This window comes from Bombina bombina, chromosome 6 (assembly GCF_027579735.1).
Source record: "Bombina bombina isolate aBomBom1 chromosome 6, aBomBom1.pri, whole genome shotgun sequence".
Lineage (NCBI taxonomy): Eukaryota > Metazoa > Chordata > Amphibia > Anura > Bombinatoridae > Bombina > Bombina bombina.
The window spans coordinates 167,662,079-167,676,691 of NC_069504.1; the positions used below are offsets into that span (position 1 = coordinate 167,662,079).

The following is a 14,613-nucleotide window of genomic DNA, read 5'->3' on the forward strand; positions in this document are numbered from 1 at the left end:
CCAAAGGCTACTCATGGAGTAAAGTTAGGATTCCTAGAATTTTGTCTTTTCTTCAAAAGGGTTCGGAGAAAGGTTTATCGACAAGCTCCCTAAATGGTCAGATCTCGGCCTTATCTATTTTGTTATACAAACGTCTGGTGGATGTCCCAGATGTTCAATCATTTTGTCAGGCCTTGGTCAGGATCAGGCCTGTGTTTAAACCAGTTACTCCTCCATGGAGTCTTAATTTAGTTCTCAAAGTTCAAGGGACTCAGTTTTAGCCTATGCATTCCTTAGATATTAAGTTGTTATCTTGGAAAGTTTTATTTCTTGTTGCTATTTCCTCAGCTCGTAGAGTGTCAGAGCTCTCGGCATTGCAGTATGATTCTCCTTACCTTATTTTCCATTCAGATAAGGTAGTTTTACATTCTAAATTAGGATTTCTTTGTAAGGTTGATTCTGATCGGAACATTAATCAGGAGATTGTTGTTCCTTCTTTGTGTCTTAATCCTTCTTCTCAGAAAGAACGACTTTTTAGGCGTGGTCCGTGCTTTAAAGTTTTACTTGCAGGCGACTAAGGACTTTCGTCAGTCTTCTTTTTTTGTGATTTTCTCAGGAAAACGTAAGGGACAGAAAACTACGGCTACTTCTCTTTCTTTTTGACTGAAGAGCATTATACATTTTGCATATGAGAATGCTGGACAGCAGCCTCTCGAGAGGGTTACGGCTCACTCCACAAAGGCTGTTGCTTTCTCATGGGCATTCAAAAATGAAGATTTGCAAGGCTGCAACTTGGTCCTCTCTTCACACTTTTTCAAAGTTTTACAAATTTGACACTTTTACCTCGGCTGAGGTCGCTTTTGGGAGAAAGGTTCTTCAAGCAGTGGTGCCTTCCGTTTAGGTTCCCTGTATTGTCCCTCCCATATCATCTGTGTACTCTAGCTTGGGTATTGAATCCCATTAATAATTAAGATTATCCGTGGACTCATCGTGTCATAAAAAATAAAATAAAATTTATGCTTACCTGATAAATGTATTTCTTTTTTGACACGATGAGTCCACGGCCCACCCTGTTCTTGTAAGACAGGTTGTGGGTTATTGTAAACTTCAGACACCTCTGCACCTTGGCTTTTCCTTTCTTTCCTTAACTTAGATCGAATGAGTGGAGTGGGAGGGGAGGAGCTATTTAACAGCTCTGTTGTGGTTCTCTTTGCCTCCTCCTGCTGACCAGGAGGTTAATATCCCATTAGTAATTAAGATGATCCGTGGACTCATTGGGGGGTAGTTATCAAGCCGTCAACCTCAAATACGCTGGAATTCCGCAGCGTATTTGTGGCGAGGCTGATTCGCCTTAGTTATCAAAGGCTCGAGACCGGCAAAAGTAGAATTTTGTGACGTAAACTTCGATCCGCCGTACTCAGTCCGACACAGATCGATTCTTACGTCACTCCAGATGTTCTGCACACAAGTGCGGCACAATCTCACTACTTTTGCTACTTATTAAATGACTAGCAGGTACGCTCGGCACTTTTACGGCCCAGCGTACCTGGTTTTCAAACCGCCACCCCTGGAGGCGGCGGATCCCATAGGAATCAATGGGAGTCTGACCATAGTGAAAGTACAAGTTCGCTGCTGACAGACATCCCATTGATTTCTATGGGAGCTGTCTACACCTAACACCCTAACATGTACCCCGAGTCTAAACACTCCTAATCTGCCCCCCCTACACCGCCGCATCTAAATAAAGTTATAACCCCCTAAACCGCCACTCCCGGAGCCCACCGCAAGCTACTCTATACATATTAACCCCTAAACCGCCGCTCCCGGAGCCCACCGCAACTATAATAAATGTATTAACCCCTAAACCGCCGCTCCCGGAGCCCACCGCAACTATAATAAATGTATTAACCCCTAAACCGCCGCTCCCTGAACCCGCCGCAACCTATATTAAACTTATTAACCCCTAATCTGCCCCCCCTACACCGTCGCCACCTATAATAAATTTATTAACCCCTATCCTGCCCCCCACTACGCCGCCGCCACTGTAATAAAATTATTAACCCCTAAACCTAAGTCTAACCCTAACGCCCCCCTAACTTAAATATTAATTAAATAAATCTAAATAATATTTCTATTATTAACTAACTTAATCCTATTTAAAACTAAATACTTACCTTTAAAATAAACCCTAATAAATCTACAGTATAAATAATAATTATATTGTAGCTATCTTAGGATTTATTTTTATTTTACAGGCAACTTTCAATTATTTTAACTAGGTACAATAGCTATTAAATAGTTATTAACTATTTAATAGCTACCTAGCTAAAATAAACTGAAATTTACCTGTAAAATAAATCCTAACCTAAGTTACAATTACACCTAACACTACACTATACTTTAATAAATTATTCCTATTTAAAACTAAATACTTACCTGTAAAATAAACCCTAATATAGCTACAATATAAATAATAATTATATTGTAGCTATCTTAGGATTTATATTTATTTTACAGGTAAAGATTCCATCAGCCAATCAGATTTTTCCTACCTTAATTCCGATTGGCTGATAGAATCCTATCAGCCAATCGGGATAGTGAGGGGACGCCATCTTGGATGACGTCCCTTAAAGGAGCCTTCATTCGTTGTAGTCCGTCGGCGAAGAAGGATGTTCCGCGTAGGCGGGAGGAAGATTCAAGACCCGGCCTGGAAGATGACATCGCCCGGATAGAAGACCTCTTCAGCGCCTCTTGGAAGATGACATCGCCCGGATCGAAGACTTCTTCAGCACCGCCTGGATGATGACTTCATCGGATGGAAGATTTCTTCAGCGCCGCTTGGAGGATTAACTTCTTCCGCTCCGGATGTCCACTTCGGTTCCATCGCTGCTCGGCTGAGTGAAGACGACTCAAGGTAGGATGATCTTCAGGGGATTAGTGTTAGGTTTTTGTAAGGGGGGTTTGGGTTAGATTAGGGGTATGTGGGTGGTGGGTTTTAATGTTGGGGGGGGTTGTATTTTTCTTTTACAGGCAAAAGAGCTGAACTTTTTGGGGCATGCCACCACAAATGGCCCTTTTAAGGGCTGGTAAGGTAAAAGAGCTTTGAACTTTATTTAATTTAGAATAGGGTAGGGCATTTTTTTATTTTAGGGGGGTTTGTTATTTTATTAGGGGGCTTAGATTAGGTGTAAGTAGCTTAAAATTGTTGTAATATTTTTAAAATGTTTGTAACTTATTTATTTTATTTTTTGTAACTTATCTTTTTTATTTTTTGTACTTTAGTTAGTTTATGTAATTGTATTTAATTGTAGTTATTTGTAGGTAGTTTATTTAATTAATTTAATGATAGTGTAGTATTAGGTTTAATTGTAACTTAGGTTAGGATTTATTTTACAGGTAATTTTGTATTTCTTTTAGCTAGGTAGTTATTAAATAGTTAATAACTATTTAATAACTATTCTAACTAGCTAAAATAAATACAAAGTTACCTGTAAAATAATTATAAATCCTAAGATAGCTACAATATAATTATTATTTATATTGTAGCTATATTAGGGTTTATTTTACAGGTAAGTATTTAGTTTTAAATAGGAATAATTTATTAAAGTATAGTGTAGTGTTAGGTGTAATTATAACTTAGGTTAGGATTTATTTTACAGGTAAATTTCAGTTTATTTTAGCTAGGTAGCTATTAAATAGTTAATAACTATTTAATAGCTATTGTACCTAGTTAAAATAAATTGAAAGTTGCCTGTAAAATAAAAATAAATCCTAAGATAGCTACAATATAATTATTATTTATATTGTAGCTATATTAGGGTTTATTTTAAAGGTAAGTATTTAGTTTTAAATAGGATTCATTTAGTTAATAATAGAAATATTATTTAGATTTATTTAATTAATATTTAAGTTTGGGGGGCGTTAGGGTTAGGGTTAGACTTAGGTTTAGGGGTTAATAATTTTATTACAGTGGCGGCGGTGTAGTGGGGGGCAGGATAGGGGTTAATAAATTTATTATAGGTGGCGACGGTGTAGGGGGGACAGGATAGGGGTTAATAAATTTAATATAGGTTGCGGCGGGTTCAGAGAGCGGCAGTTTAGGGGTTAAACTATTTAGTTGCGGCGAGGTGCGGGATCAGCAGTATAGGGGTTAATAATTTTATTATAGAGGGCGACGGTATAGGGGGGGGCAGGATAGGGGTTACTAGGTATAATGTAGGTGGCAGCGGTGTCCGGGAGCGGCGGTTTAGGGGTTAATACATTTATAAGAGTTGCGGCAGGGTTTAGGAGCGGCGGTTTAGGGGTTAATACATTTATCAGATTTGCGGCAGGGTCTAGGAGCGGCGGTTTAGGGGTTAATACATTTATCAGAGTTGCGGCAGGGTCTAGGAGCGGCGGTTTAGGGGTTAGTAACTTTATTGAGTTGCGGGAGGCTCTGGGGGCGCCGGTATAGGGATAGAACAGTGTAGTTAGTGTGAGTGCTTAGTGACAGGCTAGCAATAAAGCTGGGAAAAAGCCGAAGAGCAGCGAGATCGGATGAGTGATAACTCTCACAGTCCGCTGCTCATCGCCCCGCGGCTTTTTGACAGCTTTATTTGATAACTTAGGCGAACGTATTCAAGGTCCGCGGCGGCGAAGGTAGGCGAGCTTAGGCGGGCGTATTGGGCCGGCGAAGGCTGAAAAGTAGACGGCTTGATAACTACCCCCCAAAGTGTCAAAAAATAAATACATTTATCAGGTAACCATAAATTTTCTTTTTTTTCTCTCTCTCTCTCTCTCTCTCTCTCTCTCTCTCTCTCTCTCTCTCTCTCTCTCTCTCTCTCTCTCTCTCTCTCTCTCTCTCCAAAATTGATACTAGAATACAATTATTTATATATTAATTTATTATAACAATTTTTTTATTGCTGTAAACTATTTTTTTTTTACTGTTTCTTATCCCTTTAATGGTGGTCATTGCTTTCTATTTAATAATTTGTTTTTTATTCTCTATCTAATTAAGTTGTGTTTAACATTCATGCTAGAATTGGACAAATATATATGGTATTTCAAGTACTGTTCTAGTTCTCAATTTAATATATTTATTATATTATTAAATATATATTAAATATGACAGAGACATTATAGCAAAAAACGTGCTTGCTCTCTCTCATTGGAGCATGTAATGTTAGCACTAGCGACCCCGCAATACTATGTGCTTATCCTTAACTTAATAGGTTAAACACATAGTTAAAGTACAAATCTGGAGCCACTGAGAGATCCTAGTTCCGAGTGGATACATGCCAATGAGCTCAGCAGTTGCGCAACCTAGCTGTGCAGCTGCCTGCTTAGCAGGTGTATCTGCTTTGGATCAGAAGTGCACTGTGGTTCTTTAGCAGTATTTTAACTATGAGTTTAACTTCATTGTGAGGGGGAATATAAACACATAGCATGGCAGGCTCGCTAGCACTAAATGTACATACTCTAACAAAATAGAGCATCCATTTTTGCTCCGTAATGTCCATTTTAATTATGTTATTTTTATTGTTCAGAAAAAATTCCAATCATATATGTGTTTCTCAGGTATTTATATGCAGTCGGACAGAAGGTTTGGAAGAGATGGAAGAAACGTTACTTTGTTCTTGTGCAGGTAAGTGCAGTTTTAGATAGATTTAGAATCCTGAAGTTGCCTACATTTAAACGGACAGTCAACACCAGAATTGTTGTTGTTTAAAAGATAGATAATCCCTTAATGACCCATTCCCTAGTTTTGCAAAACAGACACAGTTATAATAATACACTTTTTACCTCTGTAATTGCCTTGTATTTAAGCCTCTGTCAAAATGCTTTCTGATTAGAGGCGGCCTTCAAGGTCTAAGAAATTAGCATATGAACCTCCTAGGTTTAGCTTTCAACTAAGAATACCAAGAGAACAATGCAAAATTGGTGATAAAAGTAAATTGGAAAGTTGTTTAAAATGACTTGCCCTATCTGAATCATGTAAAAAAAATTGGACTAGACTGTCCCTTTAACAGCCATATTCACATGAAAGGAAAGCTACCATATATTTTACGCTAGCGTTAACCCGAATAGTGTGAATAAGCAAACATACAGTTCCCATAGATCACAATGTAAAGTCAATTTTCAGTGCATTTTTTTTTTCTAACACCCCACTCCCACCAACTTTAGACCTCAAAAACTGCCTAGTGCAGTTGTTTTTAATTTAATTTAATGCTACATTGTTTTAATTAAAAACTACAATGCCCTCTATTTTGAGGGCATTTGGGGCACTTTTAAAAAATTAACCACTTGTAATGGTTAATTTTTGCGCTCCCACATATGGGCAAATTTCCTCTTTTGCGCGAGCGCGATAAATTAGTGCTCCACTTGTAATCTAGCCCTCTATATGGTTTTAAATATATTTGTTGCTAATTAATTTTACCATTATGTGCTCAAATCAAACTTTGTATTTAGATATTTATGTTTCCAAGTGATTTATTTTAATTGTTACAGTTTATTTTAAGAGACCATGTAATTTTTTGCAATAAATTTAATTGATTATTGTGTGATATTTACTACTAACATTTGAAATCAAAAGCTTAAGTTCCACATTTAATTTGTTAAGCTTTCCAAAACATAATGCATTAACATTCTACACAAACATTTAAGTAGTGTTGTATTGTATGCACATTTCTTTAAGAGAAATCTGGGGATACTATGTATCTTGTATATACTTTGTATACTTCACCCCAAGGTTGCATGTGCCCCACCCCTTATTTCTTTGGTTTTAAAATTAAAATGATTAAGTAAGATAAGGAACATGTGTTGATTTGAAATTATCCAAAATTAAAAAAGAATTACACCTAATCTAATAGCCCTATCAAACTAAAAAAGCCCACCCAAAATAAAAAAAAACCTAGCCTACAATAAACTACTAATAGTCCTTAAAAGTTAAACAGCTTTTTTACCTGTAAAAAAAACCCCACAAAGACCCACCACCTAACCAACCTCCGAAAATAAAAAAAACCTAACTCTAACAAAAACCCAAGCTACCCATTGCCCTGAAAATGGCATTTGTATGGGCATTGCCCTTAAAAGGACATTTAGCTTGTTTAGGAATAGCCCAAACCCTAATCTAAAAAAAAACACCCAAAAAATCCTTAAAAAAAGCCTAAAACTAACCCCCACTTAAAGTTTTTGAAGTCCCGATTGAACGATCTTCATTCAGGTGGAGAGAAGCCTTCATTCAGGCGGCCTCTTCTATCTTCATCCAGGTGGCAAGTTCCTCATCCAGGCGGCGAGAAGTCTTCATTCAGCTGGCGTCTTCTATCTATGAATCATCCAATAGAATGAGAGCTGCTTAAATCCTATTGGCTGATTTGAACAGCCAATAGTATTTTAGCAGCTCTAATTCCTAATTGCTGATTCAAAAATTTCAGCCAATAGGAATGCAAGGGATGCCATTTTGAAAGGGCTCCCTTGCATTGAAGATTCAATGTATGGTGGCGACCATATGAAGAGGATTCTCTGTGCCAGATGTCTTTAGGATGGACCCGCTCCGCGCCACCAGGATCAAGATAGGACATGCCGCCTGGATGAAGATAGAAGAGGCCTCCTGGATGAGGACTTCGCCTCCTGGATGAAGATAGAAGAGGTCGCCTGGATGAAGATCGTTCAAGCAAGACTTCAAAAACTGTAAGTGAATCATCGGGGGTTAGTGGGTTTTTTTAAGGGTTTTTTGGATGTTTTTTTTTTTTTTTTTAGATTATGGTTTGGGCAGCAAGAGGGCTAAATGCCCTTTTAAGAACAATGCCCATACAAATGCCCTTTTTAGGGCAATGGGTAGATTAGGTTTTTTAGATAGTTTTGTTTATTTTGTGGGTTTAATGGGTGGGGTTTGTAATGTTAGGGGGTCTTTGTAATTTTTTTTTCAGGTAAAAGAGCTGTTTACCTTAGGGCAATGCCCTACAAAAGGCCCTTTTAAGGGCTATTGGTAGTTTATTCTAGATTAGGTTTTTTTTTTGTTTAGTTTTTTTGTTTTTAAATGGGTATTAGAATAGGAATCATTTTTATTATTTTTGATAATTTGTTTGTTATTTTGTGTAATCTTTTTTTTTCGTTTTGGGGTGGGTTTTTATTTCTTTCATGTAATTAGCAAGAGTCCATGAGCTAGTGACGTATGGGATATACATTCCTACCAGGAGGGGCAAAGTTTCCCAAACCTTAAAATGCCTATAAATACACCCCTCACCACACCCACAATTCAGTTTTACAAACTTTGCCTCCCGTGGAGGTGGTGAAGTAAGTTTGTGCTAGATTCTTCGTTGATATGCGCTCCGCAGCAGGCTGGAGCCCGGTTTTCCTCTCAGCGTGCAGTGAATGTCAGAGGGATGTGAAGAGAGTATTGCCTATTTGAATTCAATGATTTCAGGTTCTCTGTTATCGGTCGTAGAGATTCATCTCTTACCTCCCTTTTCAGATCGACGATTTACTCTTATATATACCATTTCCTCTACTGATTCTCGTTTCAGTACTGGTTTGGCTTTCTACTATATGTAGATGAGTGTCCTGGGGTAAGTAAGTCTTATTTTCTGTGACACTCTAAGCTATGTTTGGGCACTTTTATATAAAGTTCTAAATATATGTGTTTAAACATTTATTTGCCTTGATTCAGGATGTTCAATATTCCTTATTTCAGACAGTCAGTATCATTATTTGGGATAATGCATTTGGATATTAAATTTTTTCTTACCTTTAAAATTTGACTTTTTTTCCTGTGGGCTGTTAGGCTCGCGGGGGCTGAAAATGCTTCATTTTATTGCGTCATTCTTGGCGCTGACTTTTTTGGCGCAAAAAATTTCTTAGTCATTTCCGGCGTCATACTTGTCACCGGAAGTTGTTTGTATGTGCGTCATTTTTTTTACTTTTTTTGCACCAAAGATGTCGGCGTTACCGGATGTGGCGTCATTTTTGGTGCCAAAGCATTTAGGCGCCAAATAGTGTGGGCGTCTTTTTTGGCGCTAAAAAATATGGGCGTCATTTTTGTCTCCACATTATTTAAGTCTCATTGTTTATTTGTTTCTGGTTGCTAGAAGCTTGTTCATTGGCATTTTTTCCCATTCCTGAAACTGTCATTTAAGGAATTTGATAGATTTTGCTTTATATGTTGTTTTTTCTATTACATATTGCAAGATGTCTCAGATTGACCCTGGATCAAAAGCTACTTCTGGAAAAACGCTTAACTGAGTTCAGTTCTACCAAAGCTAAGTCCATTTATTTTAAATGTTATAAATGTTTATCTTTAGCTATGGTTTGTAATAAGTTATTATGATATATTTTTACATGCAGAATCCATTAGTATTTATGCTTTATATATTGCCATTCTTACATCTTATGTGCAAGAAATATTTAGAAGATTTATAAGAAATATTTTTCTGATTCTATGTTAAAGGCTTTGTCTGACTTTGTGCCTTCTAATAAAAAATTTTAGGTCTTTTTCACTTCTTTTTTAATTATTGAAGTTTCAAATGACCAACAACATACTGATTTATCCTTCTCTGATGATGTTTTTTCTCTTTCAGAATTTTCTTCATCAGATATTGACACTAACAAATCTACTTTTTTATTATTTTTTTATTAAAGTACATTTGTTCTTTGTTAAAAAGGTGTTGATTATTTTGGATATTAAGGTAACTAGTTTTTTAAGACTAGCTGACACTATTTCTGCTTATTTATTCTTCTGTGTTTTCAGGGGTTTTCTTTCCAATTCCCCATACTAGGGAATGGAATAGGCTGAGAATTTTCTTTTATTCCTTCTTCAAATGTTTTAAACTATATTCTTTGCCAGCATTCAATTTGGAGGGTTCTCCAATTTATTGGGGCTATCTCTACTCCTACTAATTGGGCTATTGTTTCTATAGCATAATAGTATTTATGTTCCTTTAGATAGTTGTATCTTATTTATGGAAAATTATTTAGTTCCAGGTACTTTTCTTGGTCCTGTGTTTTTTTTGGATGTTGCAATTGCTTCATTTTTGTTCTGTTTACTTTAAGATCAAGTATCAGATTATGATTTATTTTAGCATTGTTAAGGGACAACATTTACTAGACTAGGTGCTGTTGCATTTGTCTTGCTGTTTTGCATTTATTGATTATGCAAGTCCACTGTATTGACTGTTCCTTTAACTGGACTATCATGCTAATAATTTTATTTGTGTCTTCATTTTATTGAATATGTTCGCAAATGAGGGTTAATCTATGTCTTTAGCTATTTCAGCTAGAAGAATTTTGTGATTTTTAAAAAATCCATATTTCTTTTGTTCTAAGATAATCAATTATTTGTTTTATAATTGGATTCCATTCTTAACTGTTACTCTGGGCTTCAAGATTGAGTTCTAAGATTAAAACTTTAAGCTTATACTAGTTTGGTTGTTCTTATTAAGGAACGAATTCCTGAATTCTTTCCCAAGTAACATGTTTATAATTGGAAATTTTTTCAGTTCGAAATCAGCTCCCTAATATTGCGATGTACGTGCCGTATTCCAGCTTGGCTGGCAAGGGGCAGGTTAAGACTTCTTTGAAATTTATTTGGTTCTATTCGGTCCAAATTTCTTTGATTTTATTCCAGTAAGGCTTACACTTTCTTTAAGTGTGTTTCGGTCCTATATATTTTAGGTACTGTTGAAGCATGGCTGGGCACCCATGGGGATCAAGCGCTGCTCAGACCTGGAATCTTCTGGGGTATTTCTTCCAGTTCCATTTTTAGGAAATGGGTTTTGGAGTTTTATTCAAACTATTCTGCCTTTTTTTGGTCAGTGATAGCATTATTTGTTTTCATTAGATACAATAAATGCATATTTTCATTTTTCTGTTTTCATTCAGATTATTTTATGAGGATGCGGAATCTCATATAATTCACTTGCTCTTCAGGACATAGTTAGAGGATCTTTTTTTCAAAAGCTCTTGATTTCTCACACAAGGGTCACCTTTTTTAGGTTTCCAGATGGTTTGTGTCACTGTCTTTGTCTCTATCAGACAAGGGACAATTTTATTGTGTTCCGTTTGTCGGTACCTTTTGTCTCTATTATTTCCTTCAGTTGCTATATATGCATAGAAGTTTTAGGTCTTATGGCCACAGCATGGATTTAATCCCCTTTGCTCATTTTCAATAGAAAGAACCTTTCCAGTCTTTTATGCTGAATTATGGTGCAGGGATTCTAGGATTTCGCATTTTAAATCTTCGAATCCTAATATTTATCTCTTGATTTGGTGGTTAAGATCACCATTATTTAGTTCTACAGGTTCTGAAGGTTTTTCAGGCTCTTCTATTTTGAGCATATGCTTGCTCTGGACATTCATTACTTTCATGGAAAGTATTGTTCTTTTTGGACATCTCTTCAGCTAGAACAGTTTTTGAATTATCTGTTCTTTCTTGTGAATCTCCTTGTTCTGATTTTTCATCAGGATAAGGTGTTTTTTTGCTGTCCTCATTTCAATTTTCACCTAAGTTGTGAATTCTAACAACATTAGTGGAGGAATTATTGTCTTTTCCTTGTGTCCTAATCCTAAGAATTCTTTGGTAAGATTCTTACATTCTTTAGGATGTGGTAAGAGTTTTGAAATATTATGTTGAAGCTACTCAGATTTCAGACAGACTTCTAGTCTATTTGTTATCTTTTCTGGTTTTCTGGTTTTCTTTGGCATCTTGGTTAAAGCTTTTGTTTCATCATGCTTATTTGGAGTCGGATTATTCCCCGTCTCAGAGGATTACGGCTCATTCTACTAGGTCAGTTTCTACTTCCTGGGCTTTTTAAGAATAAAGCTTCTGTTGATCAAATTTACAAAGCAATGACTTGGTCTTCTTTGCATACTTTTACTAAATTCTACCATTTTGATGTTTTCTCTTCTTTAGAAGCAGTTTTTGGTAGAATAGTACTTCAGGCAGCTGTTTCAGTTTTGATTCTTCTGCTTATAATTTCAGTTTTTTTCATTATTAAAATTGAAACTTTTGTTTTGGGTAGTGCATTAATTTTTCAGCGGAATTGGCTGTCTTTATTTTTTCCCTCCCTCTCTAGTGACTCTTGCGTGGAAGTTCCACATCTTTGGTATTTATATCCCATACGTCACTAGCTCATGGACTCTTGCTAATTACATGAAAGAAAACATAATTTATGTAAGAACTTACCTGATAAATTCATTTCTTTTATATTAGCAAGAGTCCATGAGGCCCACCCTTTTTTTGTGGTGGTTATGATTTTTTTGTATAAAGCACAATTATTCCAATTCCTTATTTTTTTGATGCTTTCGCACTTTTTTCTTATCACCCCACTTCTTGGCTATTCGTTAAACTGATTTGTGGGTGTGGTGAGGGGTGTATTTATAGGCATTTTAAGGTTTGGGAAACTTTGCCCCTCCTGGTAGGAATGTATATCCCATACGTCACTAGCTCATGGACTCTTGCTAATATGAAAGAAATGAATTTATCAGGTAAGTTCTTACATAAATTATGTTTTTTACATTAGGGCTTGGGCAGCAAAAGAGCTAAATGCCCTTTTAAGGGCAATGTCTTTATCAAATGCCCTTTTCAGTGCAACGGGTAGATTAGGTTTTACTTTATTTTTATTTTGTGGGTTTGGGGGGGGGTGGGGGTTTGTAATACTGTTACTGTAGGGGGTGTTTGTTTTGTTTTGTAGCAAAAGAGCTGTTAACTTTAGGGCAATGCCTTACAAAAGGCACTTTTAAGGGCCCTTGGTAGTTTATTTTAGATTATTTTTTTTTTATTTTTTTTCGGGGGGTGTTTTGTTTGTGTTTTTTTTAAAGGGTATTAGAATAGGAATATTTTTTATTGTTTTGTATAATTTCGTTTTCTTGTAATGTTAGGTTTTAGTGTAAGGCAGGTTAGGTTTTATTTCACAGGAAAGTTTGTATTTATTTTAACTAGGTAGTTAGTAAATAATTAATAACTATTTACTAACTAGTCTACCTAGTTAAAATAAATGCAAACTTACCTGTAAAATAAAAATAAAACCTAAGATAGCTAAGATAGACTATTAGTTATATTGTAGCTAGCTTAGGTTTTATTTCACAGGTTAGTATTTAGCTTTAAATAGGTATTATTTAGTTAATAATTGTAACTTTAGTTTAGCTCTATTTTAATTATGTTAAAGTTAGGGGGTGTTAGGTTTAGGGTTAGGGTTACGTTAGGGTTAGGTTTAGGGGTTAATATGGTTTAATTTAGGTTTTTGCGATGTGGGGTGCTGGCAGTTTAGGGGTTAATAGGTTTATTTAGTGGTAATGATGTGGGAGGCCATAGGTTTAGGGGTTAATACCTTTATTTAGTGGCGGCAATGTTGGGGTGCGGCGGAATAGTGGTTAATACATTTTTTTTTTAATTTATATTTCTTTTTTTGAGGATTTTCAAATAATACATCACATATAAACTGTCACATAGACATATTAAAGTTGTAGACATATAAAAACATGGGAAAAAAGCAACAAAGTACCTTAAAGTCAGAGACAAACTAGTGCTTGACATAAACTTGTGAATCCTCCATTTTATAACAAACCAATATGTATAAACCTGAATGATATATAGTGTTTTATATACCTCTCTAATAGCGTATGGGCTACTCTTGAACCCATATAATATATCTGGCATTTCCGGAGGTGGTAGAACTATAGTGATATACGGTCACTTTTAGACCATGGCATATTATTTATATTCATATGCCTAATTACATATACAGGCAGTCCTCGGGTTACAGACATCCGACTTAAGTACAACTCGTACTTACATACAGAGAAAATAGAGCTTTATCGACAATCCTTCTTTCCAGGTTAATCCAAAATACTGAAAATCCAATTGTCACAAGGACAGAAAGTGATGTAAAATTTTCTTAACAGGGGCACAGATAGCAAAACAAACTTTATCCTATGCTATCCAAAACAAAAAAAAAAATGTTTGGCTAGAGTTTCACCTAAAAAAAGTGCCTGTTCCAACTTACATACAAATTCAATTTAAGAACAAACCTAAAGTCCCTATCTTGTACGTAACCCGGGGACTGCCTGTACTTAAATATCTTGGTTACAAACATGGGCATTTTGCAAAACATAATATATCTTATAGTAATATCTTATATAGAACATGTCAGTGCGTGGGTACGCTTACTGATAGTATAGAGACCCCAAGGCCATGTGCTTCAAATATATTCATCACAGGGCGGTGTGTTACAGGAAGAAGTAATAGTGAAACACATGAAGATGTAAGAACTACACAACATACCTCAGCCTGTGAAGTAAACACTAATAAAATATGTCATATACTATGATACCCTAAGATATTAGGTATGGGCCACTAATCCTCATAGATAATACAGATATTTTTTTATTAATTAGGAGAAGTCTAATTGTAATGATACTAGAAAAATAAGCATTTCCCAATGGGTGAGCCCCCCTCTTTATATTTCGCATATACATAGCCAAACGAAGCTATAGACTGCAATGAGCATACGGGCAATTATATGGTTTTAAATATATTTGTTGCTAATTAATTTTACCATTATGTGCTCAAATCAAACTTTGTATTTAGATATTTATGTTTCCAAGTGATTTATTTTAATTGTTACAGTTTATTTTAAGAGACCATGTAATTTTTTTGAT

The 14,613-nt window shown here is 35.8% G+C and overlaps 1 protein-coding gene across 3 annotated transcripts in view; it reads left to right on the forward strand.

Annotated features, from left to right (window-relative positions):
* CADPS2 (calcium dependent secretion activator 2) overlaps positions 1-14,613 on the forward strand; it is a 1,413,577-nt gene that overhangs the window by 597,824 nt on the left and 801,140 nt on the right. For all 3 annotated transcript variants that reach the window (XM_053716670.1, XM_053716668.1, XM_053716669.1), the window contains exon 9: positions 5,539-5,605. In XM_053716670.1, coding sequence (XP_053572645.1) covers positions 5,539-5,605 — 67 coding nt within the window. The remainder of the gene's footprint in view (positions 1-5,538; positions 5,606-14,613) is intronic.